At 30.7% G+C, this 27,528-nt stretch overlaps 1 protein-coding gene across 1 annotated transcript; it reads left to right on the forward strand.

Annotated features, from left to right (window-relative positions):
* Positions 1-5,535: 5,535 nt before the first annotated feature.
* LOC124372487 (palmitoyl-protein thioesterase 1-like) lies at positions 5,536-27,528 on the forward strand. The gene is made up of 3 exons (XM_046830889.1): positions 5,536-6,022; positions 7,749-7,858; positions 27,321-27,528. The coding sequence occupies exons 1-3, from the start codon at positions 5,914-5,916 to the stop codon at positions 27,450-27,452; spliced, it is 351 nt and encodes a 116-aa protein (XP_046686845.1). The 5' UTR covers positions 5,536-5,913; the 3' UTR covers positions 27,453-27,528.

A 27,528-nucleotide genomic window follows, 5' to 3' on the forward strand; every position in this document is an offset into this window, starting at 1 on the left:
CTTTAGGAGCAATAGAAAACACTAAGAAGAGTCATTTCATTCATCTAAAAAATAAACAGGATTGGACGGTGATCTATTGGTATTATAAATTTGGAACTCCAAAGATAAATGTGTCGTCCAGTTGCAAAAACCAATATGTCCATATTTGTTTAGTCTTATTAGTTAGGACCGCTATTATATTTTTCGTTACAGAGTGCATGAAATAGTGAAAAATATCCTGCACAAAAACTAGTTTAATCCAAGAAATGTTGCTAAAAGAAAGGGGTTAGGCAGATCCATGCTAATATTATCTACAAAGCCAAGGGCTAGTTATAACGCTAGTCAGTTACACTTGATCTTTAGATGGTTTGATTGTTAAACTTAAAAATATTGCTTAACAATCTCATTTCGTTATTCTTACAACTGTTATTACATCAATAAAAGCCCCTCTTTCAAGTACAGCGCAAAGAGTTTGCCTCAACCTACATGTTGTAACTCGAATAGTTTTAAATGTTCAATGGTCAAGTTACAAGATGTTAGACATTTTCACTAGAAGTTCTAAAAAATACAGAGAGACTTTCACAACAGAATTTTATTTTACGACATGTTATTCTAGAAACGCCTAACCGCAGTCGATCACGTTTGGGTAGTGATGAATTTCACAGCAAAAAGATAACAACAAAATATTTCATACTTTGCTTGAATGGTGAATCTATGGTCAATATAGTTGTTTTCAAGTACGTTAGGCGAAAGTAAAGACAGAATACGAATTTTGTAGCACTCGGTTTTGGGGCTCCAGCGACCAATTGTTTCGCAACGTGTTTATCTCTTAAAGCAGAAATGAACATGTATACAGAACTTGATCAGAAGCAAACCATTAAAACACGGTTAGTTATTCATAAAAAAGGATGGCGATCTTTATGAGGAAAAATAAGAAATGAAAATTATGGTGAAATTAACCTAATTTTCGACTGCCATAAAATTAAGTAATACAGAAAATTCCTGATCAGTCAGCCTATTGTTTATGGCAAATCTACTTTTACAAATTTTGCATTTGTCAGGGGCCTTTGTGTCTTTCAAAGTACAATGTATTTTTGTATATTTGGCTATAAAATTAATTTAAAAGGGATCTTGCCAAATAGCATCCGCTTTGTAACACAGATTAAAGGCACTTGACCTTAGTGGTATCCGTTCCATTATCCTAATTTCTAATGGTTGAGGAGGTCAAAATAACAATGCAATTATAATAGGAATAATGTTCAAAGTTGTGATTATGTGATGCCACACCTACTCTTAAAATTATAAAAGTTGTCTTCCCCGTCGTTGGCCATTCATTCATCCCTCCTGACAGTCTTTGGAAAAATTGAAAAAGATGTCAAAAGCATGATATTTTATTGAATGATGAAGACTATTTTAAAAATCATCCAACATTTATTCGTTTTTGAATGACTGCACTGTGCTTATTAGAAGAGTAGTGTTGAATATGTAATAAAAAAACCTGCAAGCTGGCATTTTAAGCTGCAGTCTTGTAAACAATTCGTAGTATTGAGGATGATCAAAATAATGCTGAAAGATATGTAGTAGGAGGTGAAGTACACTACAACCAAATAATTTAAAAGCTAGATGTATTGTTAAGCGATGAAACATTGTGCAGAACATTAACCCTGCAGTTACACAAAAGGAAGTCCTTCTAAAATAAGCAAAGCTTAATGATATTAAAACACTCGTTTCTAAACATTTCATGAAACCTTGGTGTGAAAAAGGAGATTTCAGTGTTGTATGTAATCAATTAGCAAGACCAGCTACAGTTAACTGCTGTACAAGTTGAAAGTAATGATTCTTATTTTGGCAAAATCTCAGAAGAAAATGCTGACATTCATATCTAGTTTTAAAGTATCAAAATGATTTAAATTTCTCTTAGCTGCCATTATTTCGTATTAATCCCCTCTCCACTGTTACATCTGTTCATTTTTCTACAACATCCTCTTTATTGTATAATTTTAAGAGTTGAATAATTACACTATTATCCAAAAGGTTCTTAAAACTTTTGAGATGCTCTTAATCATTTTCCCAGTGACTACAACAAAATGAAGTAAAAACGCATTTCCTTGTAGTCCTTTCAACTTAGAATGCATTCTCTTTTGGAATGTAGCAGTCGTAGAGACAATACCAAAGCAAAATCTGTTGAAATGCGTAAAAGCAAAGAGTTTGTTCATTACTAAAAGGTTGCTCCTCCACAGGTATAGGTAAATAAGCTTAATTTAAATCTAAAGTGTTAAAATTTCCAATCATTATGTTTTGATAACTCGTCATGGGTATGAAGAGGAAACGTTTTAACAATTCTAAATCTTGATTTAAACCCTTGGTGAAAAATGCACAAATTCGTCAATTACTATTAGGCTTCATGACAATTTTGTTTCGAGGAGACTAATTCAATTGATTAGAATGGCAATATTTTCCAGAATGCCGGTTTTGATTAGACGGTCAAGTTCTTACCTTACTTTATCCTGTCTGATACAACCAGCTGGCCGCTATCGCCAGGAAATAGATCGAGTCATTCCAACACAGGACTGTTCGTTTCATATCTGAAACTCTTTGGTTTGTTTGGAACACTCTCACGATGCGCTCCCTTGGCGTCCCAGCGCTGGGCGACTACGTTAAGGCGAAAGCTCGGCACCTCTTTGACTCGGATGATTCCTCAAAATGTGACCACATCAGGGGCTGGTCTGGCCCTGCTCTACTGAACAACCTGAGACGCTAAAGAACACTAGATTATCTAGATTTGCCATCCATCCTCAAACTCCACCGACCACGATTTTCATTTTTCATCTACTTACTATCGACTTGATTCCGTTAACTACACTTCGCCACTGTACCATGAAGACACATTGACATAAAGACAACTTCTCTAAGGGCAAATAAGCTCTTAAGTCTCAGTGTATAAATTAAGTCTTGCTATACCTAAATTTCCAAACTGATGAAAATAACAATGCACAAACTTCACCATACTTTTGTGGAGTTTTTGCCCATAACTTTTGTTAGGAACGGAGTAGAGAGATGTTTTTATTCATGTCAGTGTGTTTCTATTGGATATCCTTTTAAAATAATATGTCACAAGATAGGGATTGCAATTTGAAAATTTAACGTTACCCCCTTCTAACCCTCTTTGAAAAGTGGGAGAACATTTTTTATCCTCCAAAAAATCCCAAAAAAGTATTTTGATAAGTATGGTGAATATTGTACATCGACATCTAAGTCCGTTAGGAATATATTCAGGCGTATGAGGACTTAATTTACACATTATATTGAAAATGTTGCAGTGTATTTCCAAACTAACAAAGGAATCCTTTTTGTTGAGATCTCTAAAGAGCAGTGTTACTCCTGACATATTACTGAGCATACACTATGCTTACATTCAACAGTCATCTTAGCTACGGTATCTCCTTATAAGGTAATTCCGGATGCTCTAAAAAGTTTGTATCTTACAAAATAAGGCAGTTAGGTTTATACATATGTGACACTCAGGCTCAAACCCATTTTAAACCTTTAATCATATACTTAGTCGTAATTTCACTGCCATCACTGTATGCCTTTTGAACCTTGTTGTATCTTAAAGAAAGTATTAACAAATTTAATGACTCAACCAGTGTTCACAATTTTAACACGAGAAATGAAAATAATTTAAGCACAAAAAGATATATTTATACTAGTACACAAAATAGTTTGAATACCGGGTTTAAAAATGTACAACGTTTATCAGATAATATCGAAAAAATTGCCGTACAATAAATTTAAGTCCGCGTTTAAGAGCTTCCTAGTCGAACTATTTATATGAGGTCTATGAGTATTTTGATTTAATTGAATCTAATCTTAATTGAACAATATTCAAGGCTTAACGATATTTGACCTATAGAGCCTTCAACAATAAAATCTTGAATCTAGATTACTATAAGTGCTAAAACAATTCCAAGTGTGTTGCTATATCAGCAGAAGCAGGCCGATTTTACCTATGACTATATAATCGATAGTGTTGGTCTGAGAGTAGTTGACGTAGTGGGATTACATCACCCACACCTGGGTGTGATTATGACTAACTCTCTTAGCTCTAATTAGCACTTGGTGTCTGTAACCTCTAGGGCATTCACTTTGTTTAGCTCTATTTTCCGTTCAACCAGACCCCTTAGATCTGGTTCCTAGATTCATTGGTGCATTATACACTACACTGGTACGCCCGTCACTGGAATAATGTTCTATCATCTGCTCTCTGCACCAATGTGGCCTTTGGGATACTGTATGTTCGACTAAGTACAAACAAGGCTCGAGTCAGACTCTTAGGAATGATGCTTAGCTATTGGTTTATGGATGCGCCTGTAACTTAATTGGAGGATCTGTTTAATCTACAAACCCTTTACCAAGACGTATAAACATTCCTTGACCTCCATATATTGTTCAAATTAGTGAATGGCCTCATCGAATGCCCTGATCTGCTGGGTGGTATAGATTTTTCCATTCTCCGGAATAATCATTCCAGGCGTTTCCAACTCACAAACTACGCGCTAAACCATGGAGTAGGATTTTTTTTATCCTCCAAAAAAGTACCTACATTAATAAGTATGTTGAAGATTACACATCGATATCTCAATCCGTTTGGAATATATCCTGGTGTATCAGGACTTAATTTACACCCTGTATGATTTTCTCATTTTAAGTCGGTTTGTAAAAATATACCCAGGAACTTTAAAGCACATATTTTGTTCCTTTTTGATGACCAGCTTAGTGTCAAGTCCTGCACCTTCCCAGGATTTAAGCTTATTAGCACAGCTCCAGTCTGAAACTATTTTGTCTTATATTTTAGGATGCTATGAGCCTCCATAGCACTAGTCTTCCTGATATATAAGCCTTAAGTCATCTGCGAATAAATACTATTTGCATTGGAATTAGATACGTTGCTAGGGAAGTCATTAATATATACACTAAACAGAGTATGCCCCAAGATAGATCCCTGTGGTACACAACGAGTGCCTGGGAGAACAATTCCCACCATTACATAACGCCATCTATAAGAATGAATCGAGAAATGTGTGTAACATCCATAAAGTAAAAAATAAAATTATATATTCAAAAGAAAAGGTATCCATCTGTATTCTATTAGTGGCAGACCCAAAGGTCGTTACAATCTTTCTTTTTTTCTACGTTACGATTTTATAATCTACTGCAGTGTATGTACAAATGTGCACTGCTCATTATTTTAGTCTTGTCCTCCTCCGTAGACTAATTGTTATAGTCTCGGCTCTCTAACTGAGAGATCACGGGTTCGAATCCCGGGGAGGTCCAATCAGGCAAAGACATGAATGATAGAGTAATTTGCAAAAATACCAGTGTAATAATAAACTAGAGTACTTTGCAAAAATAAATACCAGTGTAAGAAATCAGTGTACATCGAAGCCAGCATAGCTTGAAAGCTGAGGCTTTTAAAAGAGATTAAAAAAAAAAAAAAAATATTTTAGTCTCTATAGTTGACCCGCTGACCACTGATACCAGGGATTTGTATCATTGTTTATAGTTAATCATCAAAAAGGTCAATAGGTCGTTATTATCAATGTCGGTTTCAGTATACTAAACTTTAAATTGGTCAAACGTTATTGCAACTGCAATTGTATTTCTTACTACTGAATCTTGCTGAAAGTACAGTGATTGTAGAGAAAAACAGTGTTTTGGTTACTTTTGGAGTGTTTTATTGAGATGTTATTAAATTTTTATAATATAAAGAAAATATTTGATTAGACATTGTGGGACACTTGAGTATAAAATACCAAGCAGCAGTGCTAAGAACCATAAGATAATATTATAAAAAGTTAATGGTTTAATCCACAATTGCATTGCAATCAAAATATTGAACAAACTTTTAATTATCTTATTAGACCAGAATACAAAATGTGGTCTTTCTTTCTTATAGCACTTTTGATTCCTCTTTCTGCTTGTCTGAGTATCACTCCACAGCCACTACCAATTGCCAAACCAATTGTTATGTGGCATGGAATGGGTAAGATTAGCATTTCTGTAATTTTTCATCAAACAATGGGCAGAGTATGATAAGCGGACCCCACATGGTTTTTACATCACTTATTACAACCATCAATACTTTATATTGAATAACAGAACCATCAATGTATCTAAAATACTAAATTAAAGTCACATGTTTCAAATTAATAGAAATTGTTAAAACAATTACTGTATGTAATGTCATAAATACTAAAAAATCATAACCAAACGATAAAATTAAGACAGTTGGCAGAAAAGATTTCATTTAAATAATAAAGAAAATGTAATGAAAAAAACAAACATCTCAAAACCTTGAAACACACAGTAAATCATCTGTAAGTGCTATTTTGTGTAGTTCTCTAAAGTTGGCTATCCTTTTTTATTTTAAAGAAATTACTTATAGATCAAAATTGTCTTTAGAAAATTAAAATGTGTATACTGTTGTTACAGCCGATTTATGTATTGTTCAGATTAATTGTTATTGGTTGATTATATCAATTTGTATATAATTAAAAAACCAATTGTTTGATATTAAAAAACTGGGTCCGCTTATCGTACTCCACCCAAACAAACAAACTTATAGCTAACTAAAATAGGTAGACTTTAATAAGCTTGTAACACTCTTTAATGGTTGTTATTATTTAATGGATTGATTGTTTTTATCAATTATCAGAATTAATAATTCCATATTACAGTTTTTAAGCATATGATTTTAACTTGGTTATAGTAATTTTAATGTAAGCAATAAACAGCAAGAAGTAACTAATTGTTGAAGAATTTAAAAATGACTATCAATATGAGAAAATTATATTTGAGATATTTCTATACAAACGTGTGTTTTGGCTCCCGATTACCCATGGAGAGAGAATACTTTTCTCCATTTCACAAAAGTGATTGCTTACTGCTATCCTTGTAAGCTGTAAGTATTGTAATGTTTTTTTTCTGATATGTAGGCCATATAAAGTTAGTTTTATTATTTTGTAATGTTATTGTTAAATTTATGTTATTAAAATTGTAATGTATTATAATAACTAATGTTACCTATGATTATTATACAATTTTTAAGTTTCTTAATATATTGAATCATTTGATAATAAACAATCGAATAACAAGCGTAGGCCGCTTATTAAAGCCTTCCCACTAAAACTTTGAAACTCAAGTCAAATCTTCTTTTGCATCCTTTAAAAAAATTTTGTCTGAGTATGTTTATAAAACCCTACATTTTGAGAAATATTCCTAGTTTTATAAGTGATAGAAGTTCTATATTAGCCCACTAAGAGGCATAATGAAAGAGATCCTTGTTGTTTTGTTCTTCAGTAACCTTTTAGTCCTTTATCTAACTGTAAAGACATTTTAAGATTCACATGCAGTGGTGTTGTGTTCTAAACCCTCAGATATAATTACAAAGCTGACATGTTTTACTTCTTCTCTTTATGAATGGTTGTATTATTGCTTGTCTACTGCTCCAATTGTAACTTTATGCTTCATCTTGAAGCACGAAACTTATGTGTGACTTCTCAGAGAAGTAGATCATCTAAAACGCTATTATTAATTTCTCATTTGTTTTCTTTCTCTATATAACTTACACTTTGTGTGTTCCCAATTTTAGCATTCCAATTTTTAGCATATGGCACTCGAAACAGTCACACGCTGACCTTTCTTTACACAATTGTTTAAGTTAAATAAGGTCAACCAGATTTATTTAATTTACCTTTTTATATTTTCAGGTGATTGTTGCTGCAATCCACTCAGTTTGGGAAAAATAACAAAGTTTCTTGAACAGCAGATGCCCAATGTTTATGTTAAATCAATAATGATTGGCAATAACGTTGTTGAGGTATGATACTTACTGTTTAATGGCTATTAGAAGCTTCTTTTTGCAGCAGAAACAGAAATATATATATATATATATATATATAAGTAGATATGAATGTGGGGTTCCTGGCTCACTTTTGGGACAGTCAGAAAATCAATGTAAAATACTGTCCATTGAACCATAAACAAATCTGAGAAATCACGAATGTTAAATAACCGAATCTTTAGCTGTTTTACTGTTCAATGTTTGCTTCTACATTTATAAGCTGTTTTAATGAAAAAATCCAGAAATCTTAATAAAAAATCTATAAACGGAAATAATGAAATTTGCTAACAATCACTCGAGAAGTCGGGGAGAATGTGAGTAAAACCGCATTCTTTTCACGAGGTTCTTCATTTACTTTCTCCAAATGTACTATAAAATCATCAAAGATTTCAGGTTTAAAATCGTAGTCAAATTCAATGTCTAAATAGTGAAAGATTATAGGTAAAATCTTCTCATAATAAACGTGTGTATTTAAACCTACAAACCTAATGTATTCTTTGAAAAGGAAAATAATTTTGTCAACGGTTCCAAGAGATAAGTAAAAATTTTTGTTCTTTTTTCTAAATTCTGAGACAAATTTTGTTTGCTTCTTATCTCCATATTGTAATTTCATAAGCAGGTTATTCAAATATGTTAATTTATTTCGAAATTTCCTAGGCTTAGGTCTTTCGTACAAAATTAAATTACAATCTCTACAAACTAATCTTTTATCAATAATTTCTCCTCTATTATAACACTTGTAACAGTTGGCATTATACTCTTCCATTTTACAAAAAGAATAAATGGAAGCTATGGAACTAAGTCTGCCGAGATATAAATTTTTCAGCGCAAATGTTTATGTTTATATTTCAACTACCGAGATAAAAAGAAATAATTTCATTCTATTGTACAACTATTTAGGATATTTTGTTTATGATTACAAAGATTATTCCGGAAGAAATCGAGATTTTTCATCAGCGAAAGAGTATATTTTTGAAGTTTTAGAAGGAATGAAAGAGAACAATATGAACATCATTAACTACTGAATTTCTCTAATATCGTTCTTAATCACATCATAGGCTAAAAATTTCTCAGAAACCACAACCACATAACAAATCGCGTTTGTAACAGCATTTTGAAAATCCATATTGATAATTATATCGTTCTTTGAACTAGAAATATTTGTCAAACTCTTTGTTGTATCAATGACATAAATGGGTCTATTTGCTATAAATTCTTTGGGGTTGTAATACATTTCCATATTTTTGTAGTAAACTTTCTTAAAATCTTGATACATCTGATACATGATTCTGAAAAGACCACCGGAAATGTTTAAATTTTGTAATTCATCTGGATAATAAGAACCATTCAATTTTACTCTGATATTTTTCACATCCAAACTATCAAACTTTGAAGGATTTTTTTCTTGATTATTCTGTCTATCTGTTTGAAAACCGATGATAACGAACTTGGGATTGAAGATATTTCTATAAATATTTGTGATATCGAACGAATAAGTTGTTCCGGAAATACCTTTTTGTTCAATACATTGCCAATCTAGAAAATTAAACATAATGTTTTGACTTTTTGTAATTTCATCAATCAATCTAATTTTACTCGTGGTTTTATAATCAATCATTGGAACTCTAATGAAAAACTCGTTAATTGTAATTTTGCCATCAACAGGCATAACATTTCCAGTTGCAGTCTTCAGAATCACATCATCGTCTTCTGCTCTTATAAAACTTAGATAAAATCCTCCTTTATAGATCGGAATAGTAACATTTTCAAAAAATCCTAAGCCGAAATGTGCTAAATCACCGACCGCTTCAAATTGTCCAAATTTAAAAGTTGATTCAAAAACTGTTTTGAAAATACATCACTTTTGGAATAACAAATGGTTCCTTTAATAGTGCTTAATTGGCCACAGTTTTCGACTTCTTCTATTAATTTATTGTGTTTTCTTACTTCAATCTTAGAAAATAAAAACGGTATAAAATTATCGATTAATCTAACATTATCAGTTCCAAGATATGCTTGACCATCTTGTTTTGTTAAAGTTCCAGAAATATAAAACTGGAAGTTAGACGAGCAAAAGTTATCTCCAAAATCAATATTAAACTCAGTTCTTTTATTCGGTTCATTCAAATGTTGTTTACTAATTGGATAGAAATTTTTAAACTCCGCCCTTTCAATATCGCCTGAATACTTTTTTGTAGTCCACCATTTAATAAGAGAAAATTTAGAAATTTTAAACATCATGTATAAGTCGATAAGAAAAGATTTTAGTCATTTTTTAATGATCTACTTCGTCATATTCAGGATTCTGTTCCTTAAATTTTGCGATCTCGGTCACATATTTCAATAAAATCTGCACAGGATAGTAACCGCTATCTATAATATTGTTCCAATCAACTGTATCTTTATTTTCATCCAAAAACTTTATACTCAAGTGTTGATAGAGGCAAAGAACAGACATATGATCTTTTAATTGATAATGTATATTTTCTTGAATGAACTCTGGGGACAGAGTTTGATATTTAGCAATGTTATACCAATTCAATTTGTTTACGTATAATCTCATCATATCTTCGGATAATTCATATTTTTGAGAAATGTCATCCCAATGTTCTTTTTTCAAATCTCTTTCGTGTTGCATTATAAAAAGATCGAAAGCACTGTAATGTCCCGCCATCTCTATTTATTAAGAAAAAATTTCAAGTTTTTATAAATTGACTCTTTTTTGAGTTACATTCAGCACATTTTCCCGAAATTCTTTTAACTCCATTGATGTTTGCATAGTATTTTATATCATTTGTTGCAGTTTTTTCTTTACATCTCACACAATATATGAGCGCCATTTATATAAGGAAATTTTATCATGCATAAAACCCTACGCGAATACCTATTTCAGTAAGATCTTATTAAGTTTTTTTTCTAATTTTTGAAATTTGACAGCATAAGAATCATTGTATTCAACAAATTTATGACCAATATTCTCAAAAGTTTTCGTAGCATCTAAACTAAACTTATCAAAAGACTCTTTAAAATTAGTAAGTTTTTCATTAATTTCACCAACATCGTCTACTGATCTTCTATTTCTGGCTTCTAACTTGTCATAGACTTCTGTTGTAAAATCTTTAACATGCTGTTTATGATTCTCATAATTTTGTTTTAGTTCATTAAACATTTTAATAGGATCTTCTAATTGAATCATTACAACAACATCAAATGGATTAATTCCTTTACTAACACCGCTAATTCTTTTTCCTTTAAAATCTAAGGCATTTTTAACATTCGGATCATGTAAATCAACAATATCGATGTTTTCTGATAATTTTAGAGGTTTTAAAATTTGTTCTTTAACAACAACATCATGTTTGTCAATACCAGGTCGAACACCGACAATTCTTTTTTTATTAGCCAAACTAACATAATTCTTTTCAACTTTGATCGCTTCAGTAATTTTATCAGCTTTTTTCGATATGAGACATTAAATTGGTAAATAATTTTTTTACACCATCATCAACTTCTTTTTTCCAATGTTTTTATTTTATCAGCAACTTCATTTGAACTCATGAAATTTACAAGTTTGTTATCATATTCTGCTTTAAAATCTTCAATCTCGACAGCAAACGTATCTGAATCTGGAAGGTTTTGTAATAAATTTTCTAACTTGTTATCAAACTCATTTCTCAAACTATCAAAATTCAAACTATTATCTACATTTTGAATAATTTGTGTTCCAAATACGTCAAAAATATTTTGTGAATCCATATTTATTAAGCAATAATTTGTTAACAACTTCTTTAAAATCTTTACCATTACTCAGTTCATTCAAAACAAAAACACACAAATGTCCACAAATTGGGGGATCTTTATAGTCTTGAATCTGAGAATCATTGTAGTAGACGCTTGATTTTTTCAAATATTTAATCAATTCTATAGGTGGTTTGTCCTCAATTCTTCCATACGAATCAAAATAACATGCATTCTTATCATTTTTATAATAACAAACCCAATGCGTTCCACTCCCCAAAATCGAGTCTAAATTCACAATTCCACATTCAAATTTCTTAACTTTTTCGGGTAATGTATCTCTCATGAAAATTCCTCTAAAATGTTTAATATTTTTTGCAGATTTCTTCCAATTCTCCGAATGTTAAGGGTTCAAATTTTTTTTAATGTTTGATTTCACGTAATTCAAAGTTTTTTCATCTAATCCAGATCCTGTAACATCTTCCAACTCTTTATCTAACCAATTTAAAATGTTTCGAACAATAGGAATCACATCTTTTTTAACGATTGGAGCAGCTTTACGAACATAAGGAACAACATTTTTAACAACTGGAATATTTTCTCCAAAATCTAATAAATCTTTCAAAAGTCCACCATTTTTAAGTTCTTTCAACTGATTATAAGAAAATTCTATTCTGGTTCCTTTATTGTTTTTCTTATGTTTTTCGAGTTTATTGTATTGTCTATTTGTTAAAAATATCTTATCTTCGCCATTTTTTAGTTGATCTATTTTAAATTGAATACTAACGGGTATTTTTTTTCTTAAAAGCGGATTTTATTTTTTCTTTCTGATTTTTGCTGAAATTTACGTTCACCTCCATTTATATAGTTAAAATTTCAAGTTCTCTTCAATTCCCATTCCTAGTTTTCTCTTCAAAAACATTGCTCCAACTGTTGGAAGTGCAACAAATCTTTCACCTAAACTAGCATCTTTTGATAAAAATCTATCCATTGCCTTATCTTGCAAAACTTTATCTGCTATATGTCTGGAATTTGTGTCACTATGTTTTGCATAAAAAATATCGTGTTCCATAGCAGCTTGATCTAATTTATTTATACCAGGATCTCCTCTTTGTAGTCTTTTTTCGAGTTTTGTGCCAGGCCCCAGATACTGATAAGTTGGTACGTGTAATTCAAAAGGTAAATTGTTGATAAAATCATTCAAAAGTCCGCTACCTTCAATCATAGATGAACTTATTGCTGGCAAAACTCGTTTTTAAATATTTAATTCCATCAGGTTTTTCAATCATTTCATCAAGTTTGTTCGAAATAAAATCTTTAATCGCTTTCTTTTCGTTCAAAAAATTGTTGTTTCCAGCCTTTTCTTGAGCATAAAATATAATTTATAATTCCATCGAGTTTTGTCAAATCGTCGATATATCTGTATTCAATCTTATTATCACTGTATTTTCTTACACCTGATCCTTCGATTCTTTTTTCCCAAATTGGTTTAATCAAATTGAGATATTTTTTACCTTTACTTGACTTTGGTTTCTTAGTTGATGGATCATTATTTTTGTAAATTGAATCAGATTTCCATAAAATTTCAGTATACTTTTTCAAGTCTTCTTCAGAATATAAACCGTCTTTTGGAACATCAGTGCCTGTTAATAATCTCCATAAACCTTGAGTACCTTCGTACATTTTTTCATTAATAATTATATCATTTTGTTCAAAATTCACGGGCAAATTTCCAATCATAAAACTTTTCTTTTTTCTGTCCCAATACAAACCAAATTTATCATCCTTTGCTCTAGGAAGAAATTTTTTACCAATTTCACCAATTATTATATCCGTTGTTCCAGGACTTATTGGTTCAACTATGGTAGAGTCTTCAATGATTCGAGGTCTAAATGGTGTTGAAGATGGTAATTTTGGCAATTCAAACTCAGATTCTGGAATCGAAATATCAGCAAATTGTCGTACAACTGGAACCAAATTCATTAAATTTTGATTATCGCTTTAAAACGTTTTCAATTTTGCCCTCAACATTTTTTATTGCAGAAGTTACAGGTTGATTAATTTTTTGAATAAAATTCTTGTTCTTTTTCATCAATTCGAATCTGTTCTTTAAATTCTTTGATTAATTTCTTTTCGATTTGATCAAGTTTTTTCGCTTCTTCAGAAGTTACGTTCACCATTTAATTAGAAAAATTTTGAAACGTAAACGTGGAACGTGGAAACGTGAACACGAAACGTGAACGTGGAACGTAAAAACGTGAACGTGGAACGTAAAAACGTGAACGTGGAACGTAAAACGTGAACGTGGAACGTAAAAACGTGAACGTGGAACGTAAAAACGTGAACGTGGAACGTAAAAACGTGAACGTGGAACGTAAAAACGTGAACGTGGAACGTGAAACACGAACGTGAAACGTAAACACGAACGTGAAACATGAACGTGAAACATGAACGTGGAACGTAAACGTGAACGTGGAACGTAAAACGTGAACGAGAACGTGAACACGAAACGTGGAACGTGAACACGAAACGTGAAAACGTGGAACGTACAACGTGGAACGTGAACAGATTTACCGTTTTTCTGTTATTTTCATAATGTAAATAAAAAGTAAAGATAATGTAAAAATAATTGTAACAAATATTTTATCAAGTAGATTTGTCAGACCACTGAGCAGCATTTATATTAGAAAATTTATTCAGATATTTACCATTTTTAGGCTTCAAAGTTAGATTAATAGTTAAAAATCCGTAGTCTTCCTTCCAAATTTTATCACACAGCTCATTAAATTGGTTAAAACTCATATCAGATCCCACATAATTGTTATAAATCTTTCTCGAATAGTGATCATCTTGCTTAAAAATACACAACATATTCAGATTATTTCTTATAACTTGTTTATCAACCTTTGAAAAGCATTGGGAAAGATAGATACAAGATATGTTTTTGTGACGAGACATAACGAAATATTCCTTAATAACGTCCTGATTTTCCAAAATACAATCATCAAAAACGATTAACGAATTGGGTTTACACTCGCTTAATGGAACTATGTCCTCAGAGGCATTATAAAAATGTGATACCTTTTTGCTTAAGTTTTTCTCAATATTTTCAAATCTCTCTTGCAATTTTTTATAAGCGTCTTGTTCTAAAGATTTACTAAAAACATACAAATTGGAATAAGGAATCAACCTATTGTAGATAAAATTCAATAATAAAGTTGTTTTTCCACATCCACTTGAACCAACAATTAACAATCTGATTGGTTGATCTTTCTTATTTTCTTCAAACGTTTGAAGTTTTATCTGATCTTTTTGCTTTAAAAATTTCTCCATTTAAATAGAAGATTTTCATCTTGAAGCAACGCTTGCGAAAATGAAGCTGTTCAAGTTGACTTCAGAAAGCTCTAAATTAGTTTTAAACTTGGAACATCCTATACACTTAGAGGAAGAATCAAATTATTTTATCGGTTTAAGCGGTTTTTATTCTGACAATTTTGTAATAAATATTAGTGAAAGTTCTCCTTATTGTATAGGATTTAGTGAGAAGAACATAACAAAATATTATGGTTTAAACAAAGGATATTATACTTTCGATCAAATTAAAAATTCCCTTAAAAATTATCTAAAAACATTCAAACAATCAGATAAATCTTTAAACTTTGACGAAAACAAGTTTGAAATGCAAAAAAATTATCTCTCTAATAAAATTCAAATAAAATCACCAGTAAGAATAATGTTTTCAGCAATTATTGTAGATTTGTTAGGGTTTGTTCAAGAAACTATTGAGCCAAATCAGGTATATTTAGGAAATAAAACGCCAAAATTTAGACCGTTTGATGTAATTGAAGTACATTGTAATCTCGTTGAACCTAGTTTTGAAAATCATACCGAACATTTACACAAAGAATCTGAAATTTTGTACACTTTTTTCCCAAATGTTGCTTATGGATCAAAAATCAGTGAAAAAACCGAATGAAATCGATTATATTCCAATTAGAAAAAATATTAAAAGAATTCAAAAAATCGTTCTAACTATACAAGACTCTGAGGGAAATTTAATAAATAATGAGAGTAAAACAACAATATATTTAAGATTGTCGAAAGAATGATGAATCAAGGGGGGAACGAATCGTTCTTACCTTCAAACTTTCAAAACGAGTTGATAATGATGATAAATACCAATACTTTTATCTAAAAGATAAGGTAGCCCTCGAGGGCCACCTCACAAATATTCACAAAAAATACGAATAAAGACAATGTTAAAGAAAAATACAAAAAAAGCTTTGAAAACATAGATTCTGACAAGGGTATCGAATCGCGACTCTTTCAAAAATCTTCATCCTGACCCTGTTTTCATCAATGAATCAGGACTTTATACTCAAAATAAAAATTGCTTGTTAAATTTTATTTCTATCTAAATGGAGTCAGTTGTAGACCTACTTAATAATCAACTAAAATTCAATAACAAACATATCTTTACGATTGTTGACGAAAACAATGTGATCTGGTTTAAGGCTAAAGACGTAGCAAAAATTCTAGAATATGAAAATACTATGCAAACGATCAGAATAAACGTTGACGAAGATGATAAAAACTTCTATTTTAATCTAAATATAAGGGGGGCTATAAATAGCTTACCTTCAAACTTCCAAAATAACACTGTTTTCGTTAATGAATCTGGGCTTTATTCTCAAAATAAAAATTACTAGTTAAATTTTTTTTCTATCTAAATGGAGTCAGTTGTGAATCTACTCAAATTCAATAATAAAGAAATTTTAACATTTGTTGACGAAAATAATGAATTTTGGTTTAAGGCGAAAGATGTTGCAGAGGTGTTAGAATATAAAGATACGAAGAAAGCAATTAAAGAACATGTCAAAGAAAAATATAAAAAAAAGCTTCGAAAACATACATTCTGAAGGTAGGGGTGATTCGCCCCCGCCTTCAAACTTTCAAAAAAACACTGTTTTCATCAATGAAGCAGGCATATATTCTTTAATCTTGAAATCTAAAATGAAAATAGCAGAAATGTTTCAAGATTGGGTTTTAGAAGAAGTTTTACCAAGTATTCGTAAATTTGGTGTGTACAAACTTGAAAACAAGATTAAATATTTAGAGGACGAAGTTAAACACTTGCAAATTAAAGATGAAATAAAAACGGAAATAATCGCAAAACAAAGTGTAAAAATTGACTTAATGAAACCAGACCTTGTTTGTAAAGATTTTGCTAAGAAAAAACACCATGTTTTTGTATTAATTAAGAAGAATCACATGTGGGAATATCCTTATTACGTTATCAGAGCTCAAAAGAGAGAAATACCGAGAAGATTGAAAGAACTTGAAATTGATTACCCAGAAATGGAAATTTTATTAAGACAAGGAGATCCAAATAGTATAAATCTCTACAACCAAATGAAAGAATCTTTGAATATTTTATACAACGGAAATCATTTTACTACAAATATGGCAGAATCTCGACTGATTTATAGAATATCTAAATTACACGATGAAAATGTTTCTAAAATTTTACTAAAAACTCTCGATTTATTATATTTTGTTTGTAAATGTTTAGCATAACTAGGTAACCATTGTAAAATCTTTTTTTCATATTCACAAGGCATTTTCGTTTTTATAACTTTCGCTGAAAATTTTTTTAGCACAATCTTTGCAAAAAGCATCTTTTCTATCTTTACTATACTGCCAGTTATTAAATTCAGAAATATTTTTAATTTCTTTACAAAAGTAACACTTTTTCTCTTCTAAAGTTAATTTGTCCATTTTATCATATAATTCCTTACAATAACAGTCTTTTCTATTCTCTTCTTGACACTTTGTACATTTCTTTTGAGACTCCATTTATATAGAACAAATTATTACACGATGAAAATGTTAAACTCTTGAATTATGATATTTTGTTTGTAAATGTTTTTGATAATTATTTAACCATTTTATAGTTCTTCCACATTCACATTGAGTATCTTCATAATATAATCTATGGTGATTCTTCTTTACACAATCTTTACAATAGGAGTCTTTCTTATCTCTACTATAGTGATCACTATTAAACTCTGAAATTTTTTTAGTTTCTTTACATTTAAGACATTCTTTCTCTTCCAAAGTTAATTTTTCTATTTTATCATACAGTTCTTTATGATACTTCCTATAACAATCTTTACAATTATAAATAATTCCATCTTTTCTACTCTTATCTTTATAAAATTCTTCAAAACCTTTTAATTCTTTGCACATTGAACATTTCTTTTGGGCCTCCATTTATATAGAAAAAATCTTTGACTTTCTCAATTCATATTCATAAAACTTTCCGGTTATTTCTTCATTATTTAAATCTTTTATACTATAAGTTACAGGATCTGTGTTATTAATTTGATAAATCACAAAGATTTCTCTTGACCAATTGTTCTTATATTTGTTCGAAAATGTTTGTTTTTTACTAACAATTCTTACATGATCATTGACTTTAAATTTAGTTTTCGTGTGAATTTCTGGTGGAACATACTTGAAAAACGGTCTCTAATAACTCCTTTTCTGCATCCTTATCTACGTCTTTGGGCTTCATTTTGATTGTGCTGTGAACTGTATCGTTATAATTGTTTACGATTTTTTGAAGAATATCGATCCATTTAAAGTTTTTATTAATCTCAAAAATTACTTTCATTCTCTCATTTTGAGTTCTGTTATATCTCTCTACAATACTTGATTTCTCTTCGTTTTCAGTATGATAAATCTTAATGTTGTATTTTCTCAAAACTTCGTTAAATTCTTTATTTTTAAACTCTAAACCCTTATCTGTATGAAGTAGATTTGGCGGTTTGTGATTGATCTTTATCGCGTCTTTTACTATATCTTCGAAGGCTTTTGAAACATCTTTACCGTTTTTTCTTTTGATAGCTCTTGACCAAGCATATTTTGAGAAAGTATCAATAACATTTAACATATACTTAAATCCATCATTTTGATCTGAATAATTAGACATTATAACTAAATCTGCTGCCCATAAATCGTCAATTCCTAGTGTTATAATTTTTCTCTTTTTAAACTTTTTTCGTACTGGTGCATGAATTTCTCTAGCTTCAATCTCTATTTCTTCTTTATTCTTTAATTCTTTCTTTACTTGTTTTTCATTTGGATTCTTTATAAATTTACTCTTATTTGTCTTACATTTTGAACATTTTGCTGCAATTCTATACAATCCGTTTTGAGTTTGAACGATTTTAGAATCTATATTTTTCGTTTTTTTTTCTTGCATTTGTGGCAGTGAATCAAATCATCTTCCATTTACATGTCAAAGTTTCCAAGTTTATTTAACTCATCTAATATATCAGATTTTGCTTCATTTTTATAGCCATAAGGTACTGTATCGATCTTATTTTCTAGAACGATTCTCTTATCATCTTTAGCGTTCAGTGCCAGCTTGTTTATGGTAACTGTGTACAATTCATGTTTATAGCTTTTTTATTACAGTCATCTCCCTAAATTCTTCTTTATCTTCGAACAAACATCTCTTCAAGTTTTCGATATTTATTGTTTTATTTACAACGCTTCTCTTAATTCCTTTACACCTAACTGGGTTTTTATCTAGATATTTGTACGAGTACATCTTTTGATCTTAAACCACAAAATTCTTCTAATATCTCGCTATTTAGTTCGTCTTTGAATTTCCCTATTACCTTCTTATTTTTAGTAGTGAAACATTCATGATCTTTTGGATAATCGCTCGTATCAAAGTCCTCTATATTTTCTTTAATAATTTTAAAAGGATCTCGTTTCAATTCTAGGAAATAACTGTCTGTATCCATGTAACACAGATTCAAATCTGGATCAAACTTCTTTAATTTGTTGTAATAAAACTCGTACATTAGCAATTTTGAGAGGTCGAGAACTGAAAATCCTATGTAAATCGGTTTGTTAAATTTAACCTTTTGTTTGTACATGTGACTCGCTATACAGTTGTCGTCAAAGATGTTAAAGCATTTGAAATTTGTTTTCTTAGCTTGTTTCATTGAAAATTCTTCATTTCCAAGCTTAATATCACATCTGTTTCTCACATTTTCCATAGATTTTCCAAAAACTGAGTTGTTCATCAGCTTATAAAAGTCCTTTTCAAAGTCGCTTGTAGCTTTGGTTCTCATACTAGTATTAAAATCAATGTAATCTTTCATAAAAGGCTTCTGATCGAATGCGATAACTCTATTCACATGTTTTTAACACCATTCCTTGTTCCAGATAGAATTTCAAATTTCTCGAATGAACAACATATTCAGTTTTATCCAGTAGAGTTGTGCAAAGTTTGTTGTTATAATGTTCTGGAGCAAGAGGCAAATCTTTATGATTTTCATGTAAATTCTTCGGATATTCTAGATCGACTTCGAGAATATAGCCATAATCTTCGTCGCCCAGTGAGAAGTTCCAAAATTGTTTCTTTCCATTCTGCAGTTGTGTAAGTTTTTGGATCCATCCACTTGATTTCGTTATATGGTAAATTTTGCATTAGGCCATACCCATAAAGGTTATTTGCATCGACGTACAACAAATAGTTTTCAGGCTTTGTCTTATCAAAATCTTTTAAATATTTGTTATTTGCTTTCACATATCGTTTTAATACATTGAGAAATGCCTCCGCGAATACCTTTTTTCGATCATCAAATACATATTATAATCACTAATTAATTGTAATTCTATATTCGTTAATTTTAACATAGCATCTTATGCAAGACTGGGAGCTGTTAGATAGTGTGCTGGATCAAGTTTATAGCAATTCAAACAAATATTCCTAAAATTTTCAAAGATATCAGCGAGCAATAGAACATCTTGAATGTTATAGAGATCGGAGTAGTAATTTCCTAGATTTTTTACTTTTAATTTGTTCCATACATTTAAGTAGTGTTGAAAATCTTTCTCAGATATGCTCTCGTCTGTCAAAAGTGAATAGAAATCTTGAATTCTCAATTCTTCTGTGTAATCAAGTTTTTCAATACTGTCGATAAATTCGTAAGGAAATATGCCTTTTCCAGATAGAATTTTAAAGATTTCTTCTTCGTCATTTGGTTGTCTATCTAGAATTGCGTTCAGACCATCTTGTATAAAATGATTTGTATGTTTGAAATCATCTCTCTTTAGATTTTTTAGCTAACTTTTCAATAGACGATGCCATAAATCTGAACGTGTCTACGAAAGAAAACTTGATGAACTTTCTTGGTTTATCATCTTCAAACTCATACCCATATCCTGAAATTTACTGAATAATTTATATATTTCTCATCGGTGTTTGCAATCAAATCAACATTTCCATATTGTTTTAGCCAACTCTTTTATGTACAAATGAGTATCGTAACATGACATATTGTGGCAGAAAACGGGAATATTTTGAGGAAAAATTTTGAGATTCAAGTTACAAGATAAATGAGCAGCACCTCGAAATTTACCTGTTAAATGACAATGATCTCGTACTTTTTTTCTTGTTTGATTATCAAAACCCTCAAATTCACAAATATGACAAAAGACTGGAATTTTGATACGAAATTTCTTCTTCTTCAGTTAATTTCATAGGTATTTTATTCTTAGAATTATACTTTTTAGCTATGTATTTCGATAATTTATTAAGTTCTTCAAACAATTTTGCAGGAACATTTGGCAAATCTTCTTCATTTTTGGCTCGATAACATATCGGCTTGTACATACGATTGGTCACATTAGACACTAAGTATAGAGTAAAACCATATGGAATGTGCTTCTGAATCTTGGTTGTGATCGATTTTTGCGGATTGTTTTTTTTTGCATGTGGGAATCTTCTCTAATATGCTTTCAAAATCCATATAAATTACGTACGGATGGCTAAACTTCTTTTGATAATTAGTAAATTTAGTTGTTTGACCCGGAAACGGCATAATTGGCTTACAAACTTCGTGTTGCTTGCAAATTTCTAAATGGTCTGCTAAATCTCTAGATTTGTAGAAATGGCTTAAACATCTCCTACATAGAAATTTCCTTTCTTTATGCTTGGATAACTGTGAACTCACTAATCTATTTAGATCGGTTATTAAAACATAATGAGATTTATCTTCTTGTTTTACATACAATAAATCAACTTCTAACTCGGCGTCATACATTTCTGAAATTTGCAACGGAACAATGTTAAATTTCTCATCATAACTGTAGATATTTATTGACATTTTCGGATACTTGTACTTAGAATTGTAACTTCGTTTTTCAAATGATTTGTATATCTTTTAAGGACATTGGATACTCGAAACCTGAAAATATCTCGTCATTTACAAATTGTTTGTATTGTTTTGCTCTATCAGCATTCTTTTCAGGTTTTTCAATAGCACATCGGATAGAATAAATAAAGCAATAATCATCTTTATTTTTTTATATTTATACAAGCTTTTTTATCTTTGATTTTCTTTGGTAAATCGATATATGATCCTGCGTTCATAAATTCGTGTTTGTTAAGGCTCAAAACTAGTTGTTTGCAGCGTTTTTAATGTCCATCCAGAACCTTTATTTGGATGATTCGTTTGTTCTCGATGTGTTAATTTATTAAATTGCTTAGTAATAAAGTCGTTTATGTCAAAGATCTCGTCTGCTTTTATAGTAAAGTACATTGGACACGTTTGTGTTTCACCGTTCACTAAAGTTCTTTCGTATTCGCATTCTAAAGAGAGATAGCCCTTCATATTTTTAACGGTTTCTTGAAATTTTTCGATTAAACTTTTAATTTCTGGACGCAAAATAGAAAGATATTTGTAAATTGACATGAAATTTTCATTTAAATTCGTTAAAATGTATTGCTTGAAAAGACCATGGATAGAGGATAAAACTTCGACATCAATGATATTTTCTGGTTTCTCATTAAGAGTTTTGTCAATTTCTTCGATAATTTCAGACTTAGTTTTTATCGTTTGTTTCAATGGACAATTTCTCAGCGATTGATTGAATTTTTTCATCTTTAAATAGATTGAGATCTTTTTTACTTTCCTTAAAATTTTTCTTTAGTTCACGCAATTTTTCTATATTATAACATGTTTTGGTGATCGGCAATTTGATTTTCTTTAGCCCAAGTCTTCAAATAATTTAGTTCTTTTTCATAAATATCTTTATTTTTCAGATGATTCTTTGACTTATAATGCCTGGTAAAATGATGTTCAAAAACATCTTTTTTGCAGTATGGGCACTCTATCTTTTTCCGCTCCATATTTAAAGAGCAAAAATTTGTAAACTAAAATTTTGAGAAGTGGTGATTTTTGACACAAATCAGCACAAATTGTAGTAAAACAGCTGTAGATTCTTCTATTTATTATAGAAAAAATCTGTAAACTAAGACTTAAAATTATTGAAAAATAGTATAGTTATAGTAATAAAAGTACTTTTATTACTATATTGGTTTGTAGGGGGTAATTTAAATTCTATAATACTATTTTTTCAATATTTTTTTTATTTAACTTTTCCAAGATTTTTCATTAAGATTTTAATATATTTACAACAGAATTTTCGAGAAATATCGTTCACATTATCAACTTTAAAGCTAAAAATTCGCAATAATTAGAGAAATTCAGTAGATTTTCAGGATTTTTCAAAAAACTCTAGTATATATGCACCTTAAGAGCTGTGGTTTTGACCCTAAAAACACGTTTTTAGGGTCAAAACCCCGGTTTTTTGTGTATTTTGGAAGTATAGTTTTGATTTTTCACCTTACAAGTGTAGAAGTATTAATTTTTTTCTATGTAAATGGCGCTGTTACAAGAGTTGAATAAGGTTGGTGAACTAAGATTCAAAGAATACAAGAGATTAATAGAATTAGAAGAAAATAAGAAATACAAAATTGTGAATTTGGAGAAAAATGAAAGATAAATTCGGGTTTACAATAATTGCCGAGTTGGAAGATTATAAAGTACACTTGCCAAACAGATTTTTGACTGTTTTGGATGAAAAAAAGATTAAAGAATTGAACAAAAATGAAAAATTACACTTGGTTGTTACTGGAAAGAAGACTATTAAAGATAAAGACTGTGTTACAATTAACTTCGTGGAATAAAGATTTCGAAGATTTCTGGATTTTTTCATTAAAAATAGCTTAAGAAATTAGAAGCCTACAATGAACAGTAAAAACAGCTATATAGATTCGGTTATTTAACATTCGTGGTTTCCTGTTAGATTTCTTAGATTTGTTTATGGTTCAATGGACAGTATTTTACATTCGTGGTTTCCTGTTAGATTTCTTAGATTTTTTTATTGTTCAATGGACAGTATTTTTACATTGATTTTCTGACTGTCCCAAAAGTGAGCCAGGAACCCCACATTCATATCTACTTATATATATATATATATATATATATATGTGTACATTTAATTACCTTAAAACTGTAACAAATTACATTTTAAATTAAAATTTAAAATTAACCAAAATATATACTACTATGTAATAATTAAAAAATCAAATTTATCGGCTTAATATGTAGAAAAAATTCAAACAAATATAAATTAAAACTTAATTAACAATTTACTTTTTAAAGAATTTCTTGTTATTGCTAACATTCATTCTCTCGAACACACAGCCTTGACCACAAGCACGCCAAGAGCACCGCCACCCGTCACCCCTACAGACCGCCCAGCAACAAGTCCCTGACTCCCCGCCCCAAAACAAGCTTGACCTTCTATAATACGGATATTATCAGGAAGACAGTTCCAAAGGCAACATGCCTGAACAGTGAACGACTTACTGAAGAAGTTCGACCGATGAACAGGAGTTGAAGTAACGTGGATCCCCTTCTCGTAGGTCGTTCACTTATATCGGAAATAAATTTGAAATTTTCGGACAGGCAAACAGGTGATTTGTTTTTGATAACTGAATTGACTTGAGTTGAAAGAATGTGAAGTTGTTGAAGTTTCAGAAGCGATAGCTGTTTTAAAAATGAAGTCACATGCTCATAACGTCTGAGATTGAAAATAAATCTGATACAATAGTTTTGAGCACGTTGCAGCCTGTCCGAAAGCTCAACAGTCATGTCACTGAACACAGCGTCACAGTAGTTGAAGTGTGGCAGTATGAGAGTTTTAACCAGCATAACCTTGACACTGAACGGTAGATATAAAGCAAAACGCTTTAAACTGTGAATGCAAGCAAATACTCTATTACACGTTACCGTAACCTGGTCATTCCACTTAAGACTTGAGCTCATAGTAAGACCAAGATTTTTTCATTTGTTTTGAAAATGTAGTACGTGGTTATTGAGTTTAAGTTAATAAGTTACCATTCTAAGCTATTTATGATACTTATCTTATGTACAAAACTGCCATTTACATGAATATTACACAAATGCACCTTGAGATGAAAACCAAACAACACAGGAGCCAGGTTTAATAAAGTTCTGCCAAGTGAGGTCGGTAATCTATGAGTAAATAAAATATTCATCACATTATTCTTTTACAATATGTATTGGTGGGTTAAATGCAATTTTTAACACATTTTATTTTTGTACGCAATCTCTTTTATTTACACACTTTTCCCAAAGAATCAAATTTGTTTAAATGCCGTCAACAAAGGATGAAGCTAGTTGCATCTGTAACCAATTGCATTATGAACGTTTTTACCCCTTCATCGTGTGTCCAAAGATGTGATCTCTGAATTCTCTTTAAGTGCCTCAAACATGTAAGATGTCACACCATTCACTTCACCTGTAGAACTATGAGAAGTAAAAACTGGTTATATACTTTCTTAACCTTTAAAGTGCTATCGTTACCCTATGCGGTGTACATAGTGCTAGTATCACACTGTTTTACCTTTTTTCTTGCATATAAACTGAATGGTTTATTCAATTTGGGCTTTGTGTAAAGATAAAACAGAAATAACAATATAAATGTTCTAAATTGTAGTTTGACAAATTTGTGAGAACATTGCCAAGTGTGCTTGATTTTCATTTTAAAATTACCTACCATATTTACTTGGCACTTGTGTAAATGGAGTTTCATTATTCCACTTTCTTATTTATTTAAACTTTTTTAAGCAAACCAGTTGATAGATATCTTGATTAAAAAAATTATAATATAGTAAAAGATGTTTTCCAGTGTTTAGAACAATACGTCAAAACGACACAGAATATAAAACCGCATTTAAATCTACACAAAACAAACAGGATACCAGAAGTCAACACTCAATATCTGCTCAGTGTTGTAATCGATAACGAAAGCTATCACGAAAAAATTACTTGTTTTTTCAAGCAAAAACATGAAAATCGGTATACAAATTTTTTTACCTAAACAACTTTCTTAAATCTATGGGGCTTATATTTCTTAACTCCCTGTCCCCTTCATGGGCGCATACCAATGGTAAAGTTTAGATCCAGTAAAGACCTTTGTAGAGACATTTTTATAGGTTTAACCCTAGACCGGTCGGGCGGACGATAAAAGTTCCTAGAACGGTCGGGCTGGGCCTGTGAGACCCAAAAATAATAACTCAAAAAAATTAATATTTTGTACACGTACAATTTAATATTACTACATTATATATAGGTTAGTTAGTACATTATCTCCTAGTAACTATAAAAACAACATAAATTTAAAAAGAAATTATATTGATTTTTTAAACGAATTAATGATATAACATGTATTTTGTTGCATCAAACTGTAAACATTACAAATAAAGGTTACTTTCTTATTTTGTAACTAATTTTAATATTTCTTTATACCTATTTAGTGTAGAAGTAACTTGTTTCTTTACTTAAATGTAGAATATTTCAAGAAATTAGAGTAAATATAAGAAACTGGATATCGCTAAAAACTTTAGTTTTCTAGCAGTCACCGCACACCATTTCTGCGTGCATCAGGCCATATTTAGGTAAGTTGTGTAATTTTGTTGTACTGAGTCAATATAAATATTTGTCGATTCAACTACCAATTCAATGAAAGGTTCGTTAAAAATAAATTCCAAGAGTCAATTGGTGCGTCTACTTGCATAGCAGCTCTTATCAGCGTCTGTATCGTCACTTTCCTGTTCACAGTTCAATATTCGGTATATTTCACTATTATTTCTAAGATTCGTGGTCATGTTCTACAGTTATATATACAAATTTACAACACTAAAACACAAAATTGTGCAGGTAATTGCCACAAACCACAGAACTTACACAAAATGAGAATGGCCGAAAACAGTAACGAGAACGGTCGGGCTGGGTCTCACAGGCCCACGTGCACTTTGACTACGATCAAACTGATAACTGACGGAAATAACAACCGGATGCAGATAACAGCGCTCTCTTCAGGTTTTTCCTGGAAGGTACACGACCGCTCAGATTAGAATAAAAACTGAAACTTAAAAAAAACGATAGAAAAATAAATGCTGGGTCTCACAGACCCAGCCCGACCGTTCTAGGGTTAAGATGAATTAATCTGTAATTATTTTATTGTTAATATGGACTGTTTTTGCCCCCAGACAAATATAATTGTCTCATAAGTGTGATATTTGATATTTAGTTTAATGATCTGTGTACCTTTTTTTGGTGTTCTGTTGAAATGGACAGATCAGTGTATATAAATAAGCCCAGCCATTTGAAAAACTTTACTTTAAAGTTGTTTGAGATCTTTTCTTATTGTGTTTAATTTGCTTCCACCCTGATACTGGAATGGTAAAATATTAATATTGCACTTTAAGTATTAGCAAACTAACATAAAATTACATTTTTAGGACACAGAAAATGGTTTCTTCATGAATGTGAACGATCAAGTAAAGATGGTATGTGAACAGCTGGCTTCAGACTCTAAACTAAATGAAGGTTATAACGCAATTGGCTTCTCGCAGGGAGCTCAGTTCTTGTAAGTTTTCTCACTTGCCTTTAGGCTCATATTTTATTGCATACAGTTTTAAGTTGTACAAAATAGAACTATTATTCAGA

The sequence above is a fragment of the Homalodisca vitripennis genome, unplaced genomic scaffold, assembly GCF_021130785.1.
Source record: "Homalodisca vitripennis isolate AUS2020 unplaced genomic scaffold, UT_GWSS_2.1 ScUCBcl_3341;HRSCAF=8818, whole genome shotgun sequence".
Taxonomy (NCBI): domain Eukaryota; kingdom Metazoa; phylum Arthropoda; class Insecta; order Hemiptera; family Cicadellidae; genus Homalodisca; species Homalodisca vitripennis.